The 19,303-nt window shown below is 44.1% G+C and overlaps 1 protein-coding gene across 10 annotated transcripts in view; it reads left to right on the top strand.

The window, feature by feature from the left end:
* TDRD10 (tudor domain containing 10) overlaps nucleotides 1-19,303 on the top strand; it is a 53,340-nt gene that overhangs the window by 27,685 nt on the left and 6,352 nt on the right. For 5 of the 10 annotated variants that reach the window (XM_044944305.2, XM_025287750.3, XM_044944306.2 and 2 more), the window contains 6 exons: nucleotides 14,217-14,285; nucleotides 16,992-17,034; nucleotides 17,557-17,647; nucleotides 18,019-18,166; nucleotides 18,403-18,548; nucleotides 18,782-18,936. In XM_044944305.2, coding sequence (XP_044800240.2) covers nucleotides 14,217-14,285; nucleotides 16,992-17,034; nucleotides 17,557-17,647; nucleotides 18,019-18,166; nucleotides 18,403-18,548; nucleotides 18,782-18,936 — 652 coding nt within the window. The remainder of the gene's footprint in view (nucleotides 1-14,216; nucleotides 14,286-16,991; nucleotides 17,035-17,556; nucleotides 17,648-18,018; nucleotides 18,167-18,402; nucleotides 18,549-18,781; nucleotides 18,937-19,303) is intronic. The other 5 variants (XM_044944304.2, XM_025287754.3, XM_025287753.3 and 2 more) reach the window with 2 other exon arrangements.

Below are 19,303 nucleotides of genomic sequence, written 5' to 3'. Positions count from 1 at the left end.
ATTCTTCTAAGGAATAAAAGAGATTCTTGTTAGTTCATTCTTTGAGGCCAATATAACCCTGGTAACAAATCAGGCAGGAGATTATGAGAGAGATAAATTGCAGGCTGGCTTCTCTCACAGGAATACACATGCGCTGTTTCTAAACAAAATATTGGCCAAATGAAGTCAATATTGGCTGATGAAGATTGTAATGGCAGTTGGATTTTTTCCAAAAATACAAAAATTTAACATTAGAAAAATGATAAATCTGGAGTTCCATGATTTCCTAGTGGTTAGAATTCTGGGTTTTGATTCTGGGTTCATACTCTGGTCAGGGAATTGAGATCCCACAAGCCAGCCTTATGGTAAGGCCAGGAAACAAAAGAAAAATAAAGAAAAACAATAACTCTTTCACTACATTAACAGATTAAAGAATGAAAACCATATGATCACTTTAGACACAGCAAAAGCATTTGATAAAATTCAGCACTAATTTATGATTTAAAAATAAAGATTTTTAGCAGCTCGAAGTGAAAAGTTATTCTTAATCTGATAAAGGCTATCTTCTAAAACTCTACAGAAAATAATATTTAAATAGAAAAACATTATAAGCTTTCTCATTAAAAATAGGAACAAGACAAGGATATATTTTTATCCAGTAAGGTAAGGAAAATAAGTTAAAGGCATAAATACTGGGATAGGAGAAACAAAGCTCATTATTTACAGATGATGTTTCTTTACATAGAAAAACTTAAATAATTCATAAATTATTAGAAATAAGATTTTAATAAGGTAGTTGGGTATATATCAGATATATATAAATCAGTTTTATTTATATTTCCATGAATAAACAACAAAATAATTTTTTAATATAACATTCATAAGATCAATAAAAAAAATTAAGGTACATAGAAATGAATCCAGTGAAAGGTGAGCATGGCCTATGGGGGAAATAAGCTAGTTTTATTGAAAGTCTTTAAGGAAGTCTAAAATGGTAAAAGTTTGATGTTCGTGGATAGGAAGATAGAAAAAGAGTTACTTAAGAGTCGTTCTCCCCAAATTAATCTGTTGATTTTGCATAATTTCAATAAAAATTCCCACAGGTTTTCCCAGGAATGGAACAGGCTAATTCTAAAATTTAGGTGGAAGTTTAAAAGCCTATGAATATTTAAGACTAATAAAATACAATAGAGAGTCCCCCAAAAGAGGCTCTTGTAAATGGAGAAACTAAAGCATCACTACGAACAAAGCTAGTGGAGGTGATGGACTTCCAGTTGAGCTATTCCAAATCCTGAAAGATGATGCTGTGAAAGTGCTGCACTCAATATGCCAGCAAATTTGGAAAACTCAACAGTGGCCACAAGACTGGAAAAGGTCAGTTTTCATTCCAATCCCAAAGAAAGGCAATGCCAAAGAATGCTCAAACTACCGCACAATTGCACTCATCTCACATGCTAGTAAAGTAATGTTCAAAATTCTCCAGGCCAGGCTTCAGCAATACGTGAACCGTGAACTTCCTGATGTTCAAGCTGGTTTTAGAAAAGGCAGAGGAACCAGAGATCAAATTGCCAACATCCGCTGGATCATGGAAAAAGCAAGAGAGTTCCAGAAAAACATCTATTTCTGCTTTCTTGACTATGCCAAAGCCTTTGACTGTGTGGATCACAATCAACTGTGGAAAATTCTTCAAGAGATGGGAATACCAGACCACCTGATCTGCCTCTTGAGAAATTTGTATGCAGGTCAGGAAGCAACAGTTAGAACTGGACGTGGAACAACAGACTGGTTCCAAATAGGAAAAGGAGTTCGTCAAGGCTGTATATTGTCACCCTGTTTATTTAACTTCTATGCAGAGTACATCATGAGAAATGCTGGACTGGAAGAAACACAAGCTGGAATCAAGACTGCCGGGAGAAATATCAATAACCTCAGATATGCAGATGACACCACCCTTATGGCAGAAAGTGAAGAGGAACTCAAAAGCCTCTTGATGAAAGTGAAAGAGGAGAGTGAAAAAGTTGGCTTAAAGCTCAACATTCAGAAAATGAAGATCATGGCATCCGGTCCCATCACTTCATGGGAAATAGATGGGAAAACAGTGGAAATAGTGTCAGACTTTATTTTTCTGGGATCCAAAATCACTACAGATGGTGATTGCAGCCATGAAATTAAAAGATGCTTACTCCTTGGAAGGAAAGTTATGACCAACCTAGATAGCATATTCAAAAGCAGAGACATTATTTGCCAAGAAAGGTACGTCTAGTCAAGGCTATGGTTTTTCCTGTGGTCAATGTATGGATGTGAGAGTTGGACTGTGAAGAAGGCTGAGCACCGAAGAATTGATGCTTTCAAACTGTGGTGTTGGAGAAGACTCTTGAGAGTCCCTTGGACTGCAAGGAGATCCAACCAGTCCATTCTGAAGGAGATCAGCCCTGGGATTTCTTTGGAAGGAATGATGCTGAAGCTGAAACTCCAGTCCTTTGGCCACCTCATGCGAAGAGTTGACTCATTGGAAAAGACGCTGATGCTGGGAGGGATTGGGGGCAGGAGGAGAAGGGGACAACAGAGGATGAGATGGCTGGATGGCATCACTGACTCGATGGACGTGAGTCTGAGTGAACTCTGGGAGTTGGTGATGGACAGGGAGGCCTGGCGTGCTGCGATTCATGAGGTCGCAAGGAGTTGGACACGACTGAGCGACTGAACTGATCTGATCTGATGACTGTTCTTGTAGAGTTGTACATCTCTGGTGAAAGGACAGACCATTTCAGTTACTGAATCTGGACAATTGCTTTTTTATATGGAAAAATATGAAATTATATCCATGCCTTACCTCATACACAAAAATAAACTCTAGATGAACCATACTTACATGTTAAAACCAAAGCTTTAAAACTTTTAGGGAAAAGTATAGAAGAATCTCTTTATAACCTCAGAGTAGAATAAGACTTGTTAAGGCATACAGAAAAAAAGAGGAGTGATAAATTAAAATTATGAACTTTAGCTTCTTTGAAAGACAATACAAAGGAAGATAAATTCAGTCCAAAAAACTGGAAGAAGATACTTGTAGTAATATAACTGACCAGGAAAGGGGTCATCAGACTTTGGCCAGTGGCTCTCTGCTTTTATGCTGCTGGTGAGATAAGAATTTTTCTTTCAATTAAACTTTTCTTTTTGAGGTAATCGTAGATTCACATGGAGTTAGTTGTAAGAAACAGTACCTAGATTCCCTGTACCCTTTACACAGTTCCCACAATGGTAACATCTTACAAAACAATCTCACAACGGGATATTGACACTGATACAGTCAAGGTACAGAACGTTTCCATCACTATCCCAAGCATCCTTCCTGTTATAGCCACACCCACCTCCCTCCCATCCCCACCTCCACCGTAGTCCCTGGAACAACTAGTCTGTTCTCTATTTCTTCCGTTTCGGGAATGTCATGTGAATGGAAAAACATTGTATGTGACCTTTTGGGATTGGCTTTTTTCTGTCAACATAATTTTTGGAGATCATCCAGGGGCTGTTGTGTATACTAATAGTTTATTCCTGCTGAGTGGTAGTCTATGGTGTGGATGTACAAAGTTTGCTTAACCATTTACCCATTGAAGGATATCTACATTGTTGCTAGTTTTTGACTATTACAAATAAAATTTGCTATAGATCTTCATGTATAGAGTTTTTGTGTTTCTCTGGGATAAATGCCCCAAATTAAAGTTGCTGAATAGTATGGTCATTACATGCTTCCTTTCTTAAGAAACTGTTTTCAATGATTGTACCATTTTACATTTCCACTATGAATGTATGAAGGGTTCTCAGACACCCCATCCAGGATGTCACCACATACCACTGTGGTAGGTATATTTGTGATATCTTATTACAGTTTTAATTTGCATTTCCCTGATGCTAATGCTATTGAAGACCTTTTCATGTGCTTATTTACTATTTGTATATCATCCTTGTTGAAATATCTTTCTTTTTATTGCCCGTTTTCTAATTGGATTGTTTGGGTTTTTTGCCATTGAGGTTTGAGAGTTCTTTATGTATTTTAGATACTAGTCCTTTGTTGGATACGTGATTTGCAAATGTTTTCTCCTACTCTGTAGCTCATTTTTTTCATCTTCTTAATAGGATTTTTTTGTAGAACAAAATTTTGTAGAACAAAATTTAAATTTCAGTGAAGTCCAGTTTATCTATTTTTCCTTTTATGAATGATGCTTTTGTTGTCAGGTCTAAGCTTTTTGGCCAGCCCTAGCCCAAGCAAAGATGTTCAACATCATTAGTATTGTTGTTCAGTCTCCCAGTCATGTTCGACTCTTCGAGACTCCATGGACTGCAGTACACCAGGCCTCCTTGTCCCCCACCATCTCCCAGAGTTTGCTCAAACTCATGTCCATTGAGTCAGTCATGCCGTGCAAACATCTGGTCCTCTGTTGCCCTCTTCTCTTCTGCGCTCAATCTTTCCCAGTATCAGGGTTTTTTCCAATGAGTTGGCTGTTTGCATCAGGTGACCAAAATATTGGGGCTTCAGCTTTAACGTTAGTCCTTCTAATGAGTATCCATGGTTGATTTCCTATAAGATTGACTGGTTGATCTCTTTGATGTCAGAGGGATTCTCAAAGAGTCGTCTCCAGCACCACAGTTTGAAGGCATCGATTCTTCAGGGCTCTGTCTTCTTCACCGTCCAGCTCTCACAACTGTATATGACCACTGGAAAGACCACACAGCCTTGGCTATAAGGGCCTTTGTCGGCAAAGTGATGTTTCTGCTTTTCAACACACCGTCTAGGTTTGTCATAGCTTTCCTGCCAAAAAGTAGCCCTCTTCTGATTTCACAGCTGAAGTCACCATCCACAGTGATTTTAGAGCCCCAAAAGAGGAACTCTCTCACTACTTCCACCTTTTCTCCTTCTATTTGCCATGAAGTAATGGGGCCAGATGCCATGATCTTGGTTTTTTTAATATTTAGTTTTAAGTTGGCTTTTTCATTCTCTCCCTTCATCTTCATCAAGAGGCTCTCTATTTCCTCTCCTATTTCTGCCGTTAGAATGGTATCATCCGCGTATCTGAGTTTGTTGATGTTTCTCCCGCCAATCTTGATTCTAGCTTGTAACTCATCTATCCTGGCATTTCTCATGATGTGCTCAGTGTATCAGTTAAATAAACAGGGTGACAACAAACAGCCTTGTTGTACTTCTTTCTCAATCCTGAACCAGTCACTTTTTCCATACTGAGTTCTAACTGTTGTCTCTTGACTTGCATACAGGTTTCTCAGGAGACAGGTAAGATGGTCTGGTATTCCAATCTCTTTAAGAGTTTTCCATAGTTTGTTATAGTCCATACAGTCAAAGGTTTTAGTGTAGTTGATGAAACAGAGGTAGATGTTTTTCTGGAATTCCCTTTGCTTTCACTATGATCCTGCAAATGTTGGCAATTTGATCTCTGGTTCCTCTGCCTTTTCTAAACTTAGACATCTGGAAGTTCTTGGTTCACTTAATGCTGAGGCCTAGCATGTAAGATTTTGAGCATGACCTTCCTAGCATGGGAGATGAGTGTAATCGTCCAGTGGTTTGAACATTCTTTAGTACTGCCCTTCTTGGGAACTGGGATGAGGATTGACTATTTGACATTAGGAAAATGTAAATTAAAACCATAAGAAGATATCACTATATATCTATCAGGCTAAAATTAAAGAGTGACATCCTGGAGGGGATGTAGAGAACCCTTCATATGGTGGGAATGTAAAATGGTACAAAGATTTTATCCTATTTTAGAAAGTTATGTGGCTTTACATTGTAAAGCCCCTTTTAATTTTGAGTTAATTTTTGTATATGCTTTGAAACTTAGGTCGAGTTTTATTATTTTTTTCTTATGTTTTTCCAGCACCATTTCCTCCATTAAATTGCTTTTGCAGTGTTATCAAAATTGGGAATATTTGTGTGGACCCATTATTTTTTCATCCTCCTTCATGGATCACAGCCTTGTCGTGGCAAAGGGACTTGCATAACTCAGTGAAACTATGAGCCATGCCATGTAGGGCCACCCAAGATGGATGGGTCATAGTGGAGAGTCCTGACAAATTGTGGTTAAGTGGAGGAGGAATGGCAAACCACTCCAGGATTCTTGCCTCAAGAACTCCATGAACAGTATGAAAAGGCAAAAAGATATGACACTGAAAGGTGAACTCCCCAGGTCAGAAGGTGTCCAATATGAAATTAGGGAAGAGCAGAGGGCAGTTACTAGTAGCTCCAGAAAGAATGAAGCGGCTGAGCCAAAGTGGAAATAATGCTCAAATGTGAATGTGTCTGGTGGTGAAAGTAAAGTCCAGTGCTGTAAAGAAAAATATTGCATAGGAACCTGGAATTAACATTAGGTCCATGTATCAAGGTAAGTTGGACATGGTCAAGCAGGAGCTAGGAATCAGTAAACTAAATGATCTCAGTTCATTTCCAAGGCAAACCATTCAGTGTCATGGTAATTCAAATCTGTCCTTCAGCCACTAATGCCCAAGAAACTGAACGGTTCTATGAAGACCTACAACATCTTCTAGAATTAACACCAATAAAGATGTTCTTTTCATCATAGGGGATTGGAATGCAAAAGTAGAAGTCAAGAGATACCTGGAGTAATAGGCAAGTTTGTTCTTGGAGTACAAAATGAAGCAGAACAAAGGCTAACAGTTGTGTCAAGAGAACATGCTGGTCATAGCAAACACCCTTTTCCCATAACACAAGAGATAACTCTACACATGGATGTCACCAGATGATCAATAGTGAAATCAGACTGATTATATTCTTTGCAACTGAAGATGAAGAAGCTCTATACAGTCAGCAAAAACAAGACCAGGATCTGACTGTGGCTCAGATCATGAGCTCCTTATTGCAAAATTCAGGCTTAAATTGAAGAAAGTAGGGAAAACCACTAGACCATTCAGGTATGACCTAAGTCAGATTCCTTATGATTATACAGTGGAGGCGAGAAATAGTTTCGAGGGATTAGATCTGATAGACAGAGTGCCTGAAGAACAATGGGCAGAGGTTCATAGCATTGCACAGGAGACAGTGATCAAGACCATCCCAAAGAAAAAGAATGCAAGAAGAAAAGTGGTTGAGGAGGCTTCACAAATAGCTGAGAAAAGAAGACAAGCAAAAGGCAAGGGAGAAAGGGAAAGATATACCCAACTGAATGCAGAGTTCCAGGGAATAGCAAGGAGACATAAGAAAGCCGCCTTCAATGAACAATGCAAAGAAATAGAGGAAGAAAATAGAATGGGAAAGACTAGAGATCTCTTCAAGAAAATTGGAGATACCAAGGGAACATTTCATGCAAGGATGGGGATGATAAAGGACAGAAACAGTAAGGATCTAACAGAAGCAGAGGAGATTAAGAAGAGGTGGCAAGAATGCACAGAAGAACTATACAAAAAGGGTCTTAATGATCTGAATAACTACGATGGTGTGATCACTCAACTAGAGCCAGACATCCTGGAGTGTCCAGTCAAGCGGGCCTTGGGAAGCATTACTATGAATAAAACTTGTGGAGATGATGGAATTTCAGCTGAGCTATTTAAAATCCTAAAGGATGATGCTGTTAAAGTGCTGCACTCAGTATGCCAGCAAATTTGGAAAACTCAGTAGTGGCCACAGGACTGGAAAAGATAAGCTTTCATTCTATTCCCAAAGAAGGGCAATGCCAAAGAATGTTCAAACTACTGCACAATTGCACTCATTTCACATACTAGTACGTTTATGCTCTAAATCCTTCAAGCTAGGCTTCAGCAGTATGTGAACTGAGGACTTCCAGATGTACAAGCCAGGTTTAGAAAAGGTAGAGGAATCAGAGATCAAATTGCCAACAACCATTGGATCATAGAAAAAGCAAGGGAATTCCAGAAAAACATCTGCTTCATTGACTACGCTAAAGCCTTTGACTATGTGGATCACAACAATTTGTGGAAAATTCTTCAAGAGATGGGAATACCAGACCACCTGACCTGCCTGCTGAGAAATGTTTATGTGAGTCAAGAAGCAGCAGAATTGGACATGGAACAACTGACTGGTTGAAAATTGGAAAAGGAGTATGACAAGGCTGTATATTCTCACTCTGTTTATTTAATTTATATGCAAAGTACATCATGCGAAATGCTGGGGTGGATGAATCACAAGCTAGAATCAAGATTGATGGAAGAAATATCGACAACCTCAGATATGGAGATGATACCACTCTAATGGCAGAAAACAAAGAGGAACTAAAGAGCCTCTGAAGAGGGTGAAAGAGGAGAGTGAAAAATCTGGTTTAAAGTTCAACATTCATAAAATTAAGATCATGGTATCCAGTCCCATCACTTCATGGCAAATAGAAGGGGAAAAGGTGGAAACAGTGACAGATTTTATTTTCTTGGGCTCCAAATGACTGTGGATGGTGACTGCTGCCATGAAAGGAAAAGACACTTGCTCCTTGAAAGGAAAGCTACAACAGATCTAGACAGTGTATTAAAAAGCAGAGACATCACTTTGCTGACAAAGGTCTGTGTACTCAAAGCTATGGTTTTTCCAGTGGTCGTGTATGGATATGCGAGTTGGACCATAAAGAAGCCTGCACTTTGAAGAATTGATGCTTTTGAACTGTGGTGTTGGAGAAGACTCTTGAGAGTCCTTTGGACTACAAGGAGATCTAACCAGTCAATCCTAAAGGAAATCAATCCTGAATACCCATTGGAAGGATTGATGCTGAAGCTGAGGCTTCCATATTTTGGTCACCTGATGCAAATAGCTAACTCATTGGAAAAGACCCTGTGCTGGGAAAGATTGAAGGCAAAAGGAGAAGAGGGCAGCAAAGGATGAGGATTGTTAGATGGCAGCCTCGACTCAATGGACATGAATTTGAGCAAACTCTGGAAGATAGTGCAGGACAGAGGAGCCTGGTGTGCTGCAGTCCGTGGTGTCACAGAGTCTAACAGGACTCGTGACTGAACAACAACAACAAATTTCTGGGTCCTCAGTTTTGTTCCATTGATCTACATGTCTAATGTCTCATGTAGTCTCAGTTACTATAGCTATAAGAAGTATTGAAATTAGGAGATTGCGTCTACTTATTGTTTTTCAATATTGTTTTAGCTGTTCTAGTTCTTTTGCCCTTGTATATAGATTTTAGGATAATCTATACCTCCAATAATTTTGAGTTGTTTTTTTTTTAAAGCTTTTAATTTTGTATTGGGGTCCAGCCAGTTAACAGTGTTGTGATAGTTTCAGGTGGACAGCAAAGGGACCCAGCCACACATACATGTGTTCATTCTCCCCGCAAACTCCCCTCCAATCCAGGCTGCTGTATAACATCGAGCAGAGTTCCATGTGCTGTACAGTAGGTCCTTGTTAGTTATCCATTTGAAATATAGCCGCATGTACATGTCCATCCCAAACTAACTATCCCTTCCCCGCCAGCAACCATACATTTGTTCTCTAAATCTGTGACTCTCCTGCTGTTTTGTAAGTTTAGTTGTATCATTTCCTTTTAGATTGCACATATAAAGGATGTCAGATGATGTTTATGCTTCTTTCTCTGATTTACTTCACCCAGCATGAGATGTTGCTGCAAAAGCCATTTTTATTCTTCTTAATGGCTGAGTAATATTCCATTGTGTATGTGTATTGCATCTCTATCCACTCATCTATTGATGGACATTTAAGTTGCTCCCATGTCTTGGCTGTTGTAAGCAGTGCTGCGGTGAACCTTGGAGTGCATGTATCCTTTTGTATCATGTTTTTCTCTGGATATATGCCCAGGAGTGGGATTGCAGGGTCATATGATAGCTCTATTTTTAGTTTTTTAAGCCACCTCCACGGTGTCTGTACCAATTTACATTCCCATCCACAGTGTAGGAGAGTTCCCTTCGCTCCACCCCTCTTGACTGGAGTTTTGATGGCAATCTCTTTAGACTCATGTGTTAGTTTAAGGAGAATTGATATCTTTATTATATGTTGGGTCTTCCAGTCCATGAACATAAATACACAGTATGTGTTTCCATTGATTCAGACCTTTTTTTGATTTCTTTAATCAGATTGTATAGTTTACAGCATACAAGTTCTAATATATTTTATTAGGTTGACACAAGTATTTAATTTTGAGTGATTATAAATGACACTGTATTTTTGGTTTCTGTCTCCTTGCTCATTGGTAGTGTATAGAAATATAATTTTTTTATACTTACCTTATATCCTGTCACTTTGCTGAATATATTAGTGATAGGAATTTGGGGTTTTTTTGGTAGATTTCTTGGGGGTTTCTGTGTAGACAATAGTGTCATTTGCAAATAAGGCCAGTTTTATTTTACTTTTTTTTCTTTCTGATCTGTATGTCTTTGTTTCTTTTTCTTAGTACTGGCTAGATTCCCAGCACTATGCTGAAGCAGAGTAGTGAGTGTGGACATCCTTGCCTTATTCTTTTAGGGTAAAAAGATTCGGTCTTTCACAATAAAGCATGATTTTATCATAGGTTTTTGGATGGATATTCTTTATTAAGTTGAAGAAAGTGTCCTCTATTCCTGCTTTTCTGAGAGTTTTCTCTTTTTTGAATCATGAGTCATTGTTATATTGGTTTCTTATGATTGCTGTCTCAGAGTACCACGAGCTGGGTGGCTGAGGACAACAAAAATCGATCGTCTCATAGTTCTGGAGGCTAGAGGACCAAAATTAAGGTGTCAGCAGGCGGAGGTCCCTCTGAAACCTGTGGGGAAGTTATTCCTTGCCTCTGCCTAGCTTCTGGTGGTTTGCCAAAAATCTCCGGTGTTCTTTGGCTTACAGGCGTCACCCCAGTCTTCGTTTCACATAACACGCTCCTTGCGTGTCTTCATATGGGCTTCCCTCTGCGTCGGGCTCCGTGTTCAGGTTTCCTCTTTCCATAAGGACACACTCGTATTCGGTGAGGACCCACCTTAGTGACTTCGTTTTACGTCTCTTACCTCTATAAAGGTCCTGTTTCCAAATAAGGTCACAATCTGAGTACTAGAGGTTTGGAGTTCCACAGATATATTTTGAGGGGGCAGAAATAATTCAACCTATAACAGATGCTGAATTTTGTTGAATGGTTTTTTCTGTATTGAGTGATATGAATGTGTGATTTTTCTTGTTTAGCCTGGTTAATATGGATTACCTTGACTGATTTTTCAAATATTGAACCAGCCTTGCATTTCTGGACTAAAACCCACTTGGTCATGGTGTATAATTATTTTTACATATTGTTAAATTCTATTTGATCGTACTTTGTTATGGGTTTTTGCATCTATTGAAGGGTATTGTTCTTTTGTGGGTTTTGTGTGTGTGTGTGTGTGTGTGTGATACTATCTTTGGTTTTAATATCATGGTAATACTAGTCTGGCATGCTGCAGTCCATGGGGTTGCGAACAATAGGACATGACTGAGCAACTGAACTGAATACTAGTATAAATGCATTCTATAAAATGAATCAGGAAGTGTTCCCTCCTTTTGGAAAAGACTGTATAGAACTACATTAACTGTTCTTTAAATGTTTGGTAGAATTCTCTAGTAAAACCATCTGAGCTTGGAAGTTTCCTTGTTCTTTTCTTTTTTTTGGGGGGGGCTGTGGGATCTTAGTTCCCCAACCAGAGATTGAACCTGGGCCCCTGGCACTGAAAGTGCCAAGTCCTAACTCCTGGACTTCCAGGGAATTCCTGAGTTTTGTTTTTTTTTTTTAATTATAAGTTCAGTTTCTTTAACAGTAATGGGGCTCTTCAAATCAACTATTTCAGACTGGGTGAGTTTTGATAGTTTATAGTTTTTGAGAAAGTGGAATATTTTATATTAAGTTGTCAGACTTCATGTTTGTATTTATGTGTAGAGTTGTCCTTTATGTTCCCTTGGTATCCTTTTGATATATGTGAGGTGTATATTAATATCCCATTTTGTTCCTGATCTTGGCAATTTGTGTCTTCTTTTCAGTCTTACTGGATGTTCATTAATTTTGTCAATCCTTTCAAAGGATCCAGCTCTTTGTTTTATTGATTTAGCCAGAAATTTAAGGAAATCCAAGTAAATGGGAAAAAAGGAGCAGTTAATTCCTGGAGAAGGTTGTATAAGGATAAAAATAATCATAATACATTTTTAGTATTAAAAATTTAAAATTTTCATGGTGTATAACTTGATTCAGCAGCAATTGGCATTTACATAGTCACATAATAGTGAGTAGTGAGAAGACTGGAGGGTTTGAGCACAGAATGACCTAGCCAGATTTAATCAATTTATACTAAAAAATCACCTATTGAAGTATCACTGAATTATTACATAAAATGAACTCCTTTTAGGTGTACAGTTTGATGAATTTACTACTGTCACAGTCAAATATAGACCATTTCAGTCACCCCAAAGATTCTCTCGTGCCCTTTCTCTGTTTCGTGGCCCCAGGCAATGACTGATCTGCTTTCTATCAGTTTAGACGAGAGTTATCCTTTTCTAGAGTTTGGTGCGGATGGACTCGTGCCATACGCGCTTCTTTGTGTCTGGCTTCCTCCGCTCAGCAGAATGTTATTGAGAATCATCCATGTGGTCACACCGTCAGCAATTCTTCCTTTTATTGCTAAGTTGTATTCTGTTGCATGGATGTGCCACCGTTAGTTCATCTGTTCACTTAGATTTAGGTTTTAAAGGGACCCTGGGGAAGAGACTCCAAGGGCCTGGAAGCAGAAGACCTGTCTTGGGTGGTACAGGTAAGAGATGCAAATGCCTGTTACTCCGGCTGCAGTGTCGTAGGGTGAGCACATCCCTACCTTAGGACCTCAGGCGTCCTCGGCAGGAAGGCTCATCTCCCAGATGCCTGCGGGTTTGCCTTCTCAGTTCATTCGGGCCTCTGCTCAGCTGTCACGCCCTCCCCCACGCTTGCCCTCTTGTCCCCTCTCCTTGCCTTGTGAATCTTCTTTGCCCTTATGGCCGTCGACCTTATACTTCTTTGTATACTTCTTGTCTCCTGCCCGCACCAGAGTGTGAGCTTTGTGATGGCTGTGTCCAGAACGAGCGCATTGTATAAATATGCGTGGGGTGACTCGGTGTAGCTCCCCAAGGTCAAGGCCTGTGTCTGTTCTCTTTGTCCCTCTGTGCCCAGCACATAGAAACGCAAGAAGTGCAAGGTGGTACTGGGTGGCGGGAAAGCAGTTGATGGTTAAAGCTCTAAGTTTTAAATTTCCACTAGGATATGCCCGTCAGGGAGCTCCAGATGTGGTTCCCCCGGTAGAGCCAGGACCTTAAAAGGGATGGTCCAGGGTGGACGCAGCAGGCCAAGGGTGCGGCAGTGACAATCCCAGGGAGGCCACCGCTATTCTGAGTGTCACACGAGGCCGGTGCCCCCAGCCCCCAGAAGCCTTCTGGCCACGGACCTTTGCGTGCCCCGTGACTTCCCTTCCACTGCTGGGACTTCCCTGCATGCTTCTGGAGCAGGCCACCTCTTGGAACGCTTGGCCAGCTGGTAGCAGTGTCCCAGAACAAAGTAGACCATTAACAGCTGTTGACCGGGGCGTAGAGTTGCTGTGTTTGTGGCAACACCAGAGCTTAATGAAAATGGGCTGGTTTGGCAGTTCCTGAGGTGTTACCTCGGTTGCTGCAGCTTCTAGGCGGCCACTTCTGTGTTATGTATATCCTGAAATTTGAAGTTTGAGTGTCTGCTCTGGTGGTTGGATGACAATTGTATAGATTTTCCTCTGAAACTGAATTTCACAAACTGACAACATAGGCTTGTTATATTTATATCTCTCAAATCATGAGGGAATAATAATTAGACCTGGAATGGTTTTCAGTGTTTCTATATTAATAGTAATTTTTAGCTTGACACCCCTGCTGATAATTGGTTCTTGAGATTGGTATATGGAACTGCCTTGCTAAGTGCTAAGTCACTTCAGTCGTGTCTGACTGTGTGACCCTATGGACTGTAGCCCGCCAGGCTGCTCTGTCCATGAGCATTTCCCAGACAAGATTGCAGGAGTGGGTTGCTATTTCCTTCTCCAGAGGATCTCTCTGACCCAGGTATTGAACCTGCATCTCTTAAACATCTGTCTCCTGCATTGCCAAGAAAGTTCTTTACCACTAGCGCCACCTGGGAAGCCCTATTCAAATAAAAAGGCAGCTTCCGTCTATGGGGTCGCACAGAGTCGGACACGACTACAGCGACTTAGCAGCAGCAGCAGCAGTGCTTGGCTAGAGGAGAGTTTTTAACACTCACTTTGCTTTGTCGTAGGTTAACAGAAGGCAATGGCAACCCACTCCAGTACTCGCGCCTGGAAAATCCCATGGATGGAGGAGCCTGGTAGGCTGCAGTCCATGGGGTCGCTAAGGGTCGCTCATGACTGAGCGGCTTCACTTTCACTTTTCCGTTTAATGCACTGGAGAAGGAAATGGCAACCCACTCCAGTATTCTTGCCTGGAGAATCCAGGGACGGGGGAGCCTGGTGGGCTTCTGTCTGTGGGGTCGCACAGAGTCAGACACGACTGAATCGACTTGGCAGCAGCAGCAGCAACAGCAGGGGCAGAATGATTTCACGTGGAGATTTTATCTAGGCTCCCTTGGTTGACTGTGCTTGTTCGCCTTCATGGAGGGCTCACTCTGCGGGCTCTGTAATGATTGCTTTGCTGTATGAACCTGTTTAAACCCAGCAATAGGTGCTGCTACTCTCCTGTCCTGTGGACGAGACGCCAAGGAACCAAGCCAAAGTTAAGGAGCTCGATCCTTAAAGTTCTCTATCCAAGATTGGAGCCCAATCTGACTCCAGAACCTGCACTTTTAGCCTCTCTGTTTTAAAATTCTATTTATTTATTGGCTGCATTGGGTCTTTGTTGCTGTACTTGGGCTTTTTTCAGTTGCGGCGAGCAGGGTCTACTCTGGTTGTGGCCCAGGGGCTTCTCATTGCGGTGGCTTCTCTTGTTGCGGAGCACGGGCTCTGGGGTGTGCAGGCTTCAGGCACTGTGTCGCCTGGGCTTCGTTGCCCTGGGCATGTGGCATCTTCCTGGACTGAGGACTGAACCTGTGTCCCCTGCATTGGCAGGTGGACTCGTAAGCTCTGGACCATCAGGGAAGTCCCTTAACCTCTCTTCTATTTATCAAGCATCTGTTTTGTGTCGTGTCCTGAACAGATGCTGACCAAAGTAGATCCTCACATCAGGTATGATTCATGGTATTGAAGAGGAAACCAAGGTTTATATTAAGAATTTGCCCCAGTTCATTTCTCCTTCCTCCCTCCTCCTTTCTCTTTTCCTTCTGTCTCTTTCTCTCACATATATTTACTTAACATGTCTCAGACACTGTTCCCTGAGGTTTCCTTGGCCATGAAGGTAGTTGTCAGAAGAGAGATGTGGTTCACATCAGGCTTAAATTCCAGTGGAAATACACATACAGTAAACCTGTAAAAAAGTGAATAAATAAGAAAATGCCCTCCCCCCCCCCCAAAAAAAAAGAGGAAAAAGAAAATGTTAGATAGTATTACCAACCAGGGTTCTTGGCCTCCTTAATCAGTAGAAATTGATTAGAGGCCAGACAAGAAATTCAGGCAAGGTTTTACTGGGTCCCCCTCTGCAGCAGCACCAGGAGGGAAAACGAGCACCAAGCTCTCTTGCTAGTTCCCAAGGTGGGCTCAGCTGGGTCCTTACATGGGGTGAGCAGGGAGGGGCGTGTCCAGGGCTCAGGCCAGAGAGGTGGCTTCGGTGGTGAGCCCATGCCTTTGTGCACGGGGCAGGTACAGCACCCTGCTTTTGCTCCCAGTCTTCAGAAGTGGCACTGGGTTTTGGGTTTCCCATCTTTTTCATATCTTGTCGTCCATGATTCTCCCTGACTGCACACGCGCGCAGTTATTTTTAGTCCCTTAGAGTTTCCTTGGATTTTATTGTTGGAGGAGACATTTGTCCGGGTGTGAGCACTGCAGCAGAGGGTCCCAGGCCCTAGCCTGTCTCAGTAGGAAGAAGCAAACGTAGAACTAAAATGAGGTGAGGTGATGCAGAGGAGAGGGGCCACAGAAACGGCCCTTAGGGTTCCTCTCCGTGAGGAAGTGACGGCTGAGATCTGGGTGTAAAGTCAGCCAGCCATGGGAAGACCAGGGAAAGAACATGCTAGACAGAGGGACTGCCTGCACACGCCTCAAGGGTAAGTGGGCAGAGCAGAGGTCAGTGCGAGGAGGGTGGATCATGTGGCCTTGGCGGGCCCACGTGGGGACTTTGGGTTTTCTCTGTAAGCACAGTGGGAAGGTGCTTGGTGGCCGCAGTAACAGGGGCAGAGAGAGTGGGGTGGGGTGGTTTGGGTGGTGAGAGGATGAGGGGGTCCCCCACATCCAGTTGCTTCCAGTTTTCTCCTGATGAAGAGGCAAGTTCACAGGGTGGGTGTTGGGTGGGAGGTGTGGAGGGTTTGAAGAGCGGAGGGGGTGAGGTGTCATCCATTGGAGGGAAGGAAGGAAACTCACTAGGGGCTTATGGAAGGATTGTGGCGTGTCCACTGGAGAACAGCGGCCGTGTGTGTTCTCTGGCAGCGGGGGGTGTGGGGGAAGCAGGAACATAGCCGGGCAGGCAGATCTGTGGGTGTAACCAGGGTGGGGGGTTTCCAGATCAGGACGGTCGACAGAGGGAAGCCAGTGTGGATTGGGGGCTGCAGGTCTGTAGTCTGTCTCCACCCAGGCCTGCTCCAGAGTAGCCATCCCTACCCCTTTCTCCTCCTCTTTCCCGGAGAGGTGCCCACAGGGGCCTTGGGGATAAGCAGTGTTGGGCTTCTGTGCCTGCAGGTCCTGGTGAGCATTCCTGGCAGCATGCCCTCCCTCCCGCTCCCTGCTCCTGAACCTCCTGTCTTTACTTGGCTCAGGATCCCCTGAGAGAATGGAGAAAGCGGGGTTGGGGGTCCCCAAAGTCAGCTGAAGCCTGTGTCAGTCCAGGGGCTGTTGCTGGTCTCATCCGAATCCACTTGGAGAGACCCAGTATGTAAACAGTGAGATGAACACCGCCATGTCTGAGTGATGCCTTTCCTCTTTCTCCCTAGATTTCAGAGAAGGCCTCTGCTCAAGGATTTGCTGGAACCACTGGTGAGATTCCCCAGCTGCCATCTGTTCCCAGGACGTGTCTTTGCAGCTCCCGATTTACCTCTCCCAGCCTCCTTTCAGCTTTGTCCCGCATTGACCCCTCAGTGTGGAAAATATTTTTATTCCTCTAGGATGCCTTCTTTTTTTTTTTTAAGATTTTTTTTTGATGCGGACCATTTTTAAGGTCTTTGTTGAATTTGTTACAACATTGTCTCTGTTCTATGGTTTGGTCGCTTGGCCACGAGGCATGTGGGATTCTAGGTCCCCAACCAGGGACTGAAAACACACTCCCTGCAGTGGCGGGTGAAATCCCAGCCACTGGACCACCAGGGAGGTCCCTGGGATGCTTTGTTGACGAAAGATCATCCAGCACACCCTCCCCTAGAGGGTCTAGAGGCTGAGACCGGGCAGGATGTAGCTTCACCACCCATCTCATCCTACCTCTGGGGTCTCTTGAGGGGGAGGTGGGGGGCAGCCCTCTGAGACCGCCCTGGTGCCTCCAGGACTCCACTTTCTGCCTTCCAGCTTGTCCACAGCTCACTCCTAAAGCTTCTGGTGAGCCCTGTGAGACAGAAAAATCCAAGACAAGCTTCTTTGCAGTTCCCATGGAAATGAGGTGAGCGGAGGTGTAGAGGCCACCAGCAAATGGCAATTGCAGACGTCTGCTCTGTCCCTAGAGGGTGGGGGCAGGGATGGTATGGGGGTGGGGAATCAAGTTTTCAGAACTCCTGCATCAGACCCAAGCACTAAGGCTGTGACCCACCGTGACTTACAAAGTCCGTCTCCTTTTCTGTATGGTGATGGCCTGGGACTCTCCCCATCCTGGATGCCCTGAAATCAGAGTGTCCGGGGCACTTGTCTTGTCCCCACCCTGGGGAGGGCCACAGCCCTCTTGTCAAGGTGACTCTCCTGCCCAGCATCCCCAGGACAGGCGGTCAGATTGTTCTGTGTTCACCTTCTTCCCTCTGTTCCCTGCCCTTTGCACAGAGGGTCCTTCTTGGTGCTGCTCCTAAGGGAATGTTTCCGAGACCTGGGCTGGCTGGCCACCATCCCCAGCATCAGCGGGGAGGTGGGGCTGTTGGTGACCAGTACTGTCCCTCAGACCCCCTTCTTCTGGGCCATGCACATCACTGAGGTACGGGCTTATTGGTGGTCCTCTGGGGCTTGGATCCCTCCTCGTGCGGCCCCCCTGGGGTGAGCATCCACAGGGGCCGTACTTGGATCCCTGGTTCGGCCTCAGTCTCTCTCCCACCTCGTACCTTGGGTTCCCTTGGGGTGGATCAGTGGTGCTGATGTAACAGGTGATTCCTGCCAAGACAGACGTGTGATACAGGCAGGCAGCGAGGCCGGCGGCCTTTGTACTGTCCACAGACACTGCAGCAGAACATGCAGGCCCTGTTCAGCGCCCTGGCCGAGGCGGAGGAGCAGCAGCCCTACCTGCATGACTCAGCGGTGCGGCGCGGGACGCGCGGTCTGGCCGAATACCACCTGGGCGATTACGGCCCGGCCTGGAACAGGTGTGTGCCGGGCAGGGCTGGAGGCTTGCCTCTCCATCTTGCAGACTCCCGTGTCTTTGCTGCTGCTGCTGCTGCTTCTCTCAAGATCATTCCTGTGATCACCTCTCCACCCAAGGCGGGGAACAGCATAGGAAGCTCTCTCTCCTCCTAGCCCAGAGCTTCCAGCCCTCTCCATGAAGACTGCTTTGTGTGCCACCAGGTGGGACAAACCTCTTCTCCCTCCCTCTGGCCAGGTGCTGGGTGCTGGACCGCGTGGACTCCTGGGTGGTGGTCATGTTCGTGGATTTTGGCCGATCGGCCACCATCCCTGTGCAGTCCCTGCGCACCCTGGACAGTGATGACTTCTGGACCATCCCCCCGCTGACTCAGCCCTTCATGCTGGAGAAAGGTAAGGCGCCCTCCACCCTCCTCCAGAGGACCCCGGGGACGGTAGATGCTGCGCGTTCCTCCGGGCACCTGAGCGGGAATGGCTTCTGCGTAGGGGCAGCCAAGGCCCTTGGGATGCCTTCCCTTCAGGCTCAGTTGTTCTGGTCTCACCCTAGTTTTCAGCATCTGCCCCTTGCCGAGCGTTCTGGAGAATTTGGTTTTCATACCTGGTCTCTCCGAACAACAAGATCTGGGAGGGGACCTCAGGTGCTGCCTGAAGGCTGGGTTCCCTGGGTGTGGGGGGGCAGGCCTCCCACTCTTGCTTCTGCCGGAACTGCTCAGCTGCCATCTATTTCATGTACATTGAGTTTCGCTTAAGATTTCTTCAG

This window comes from Bubalus bubalis, chromosome 6 (genome assembly GCF_019923935.1).
Source record: "Bubalus bubalis isolate 160015118507 breed Murrah chromosome 6, NDDB_SH_1, whole genome shotgun sequence".
NCBI classification, from domain to species: Eukaryota; Metazoa; Chordata; class Mammalia; order Artiodactyla; family Bovidae; genus Bubalus; species Bubalus bubalis.
The sequence above is the reverse complement of the archived record's forward strand: the minus strand, read 5'-3'. Positions and strand labels throughout refer to the sequence as shown.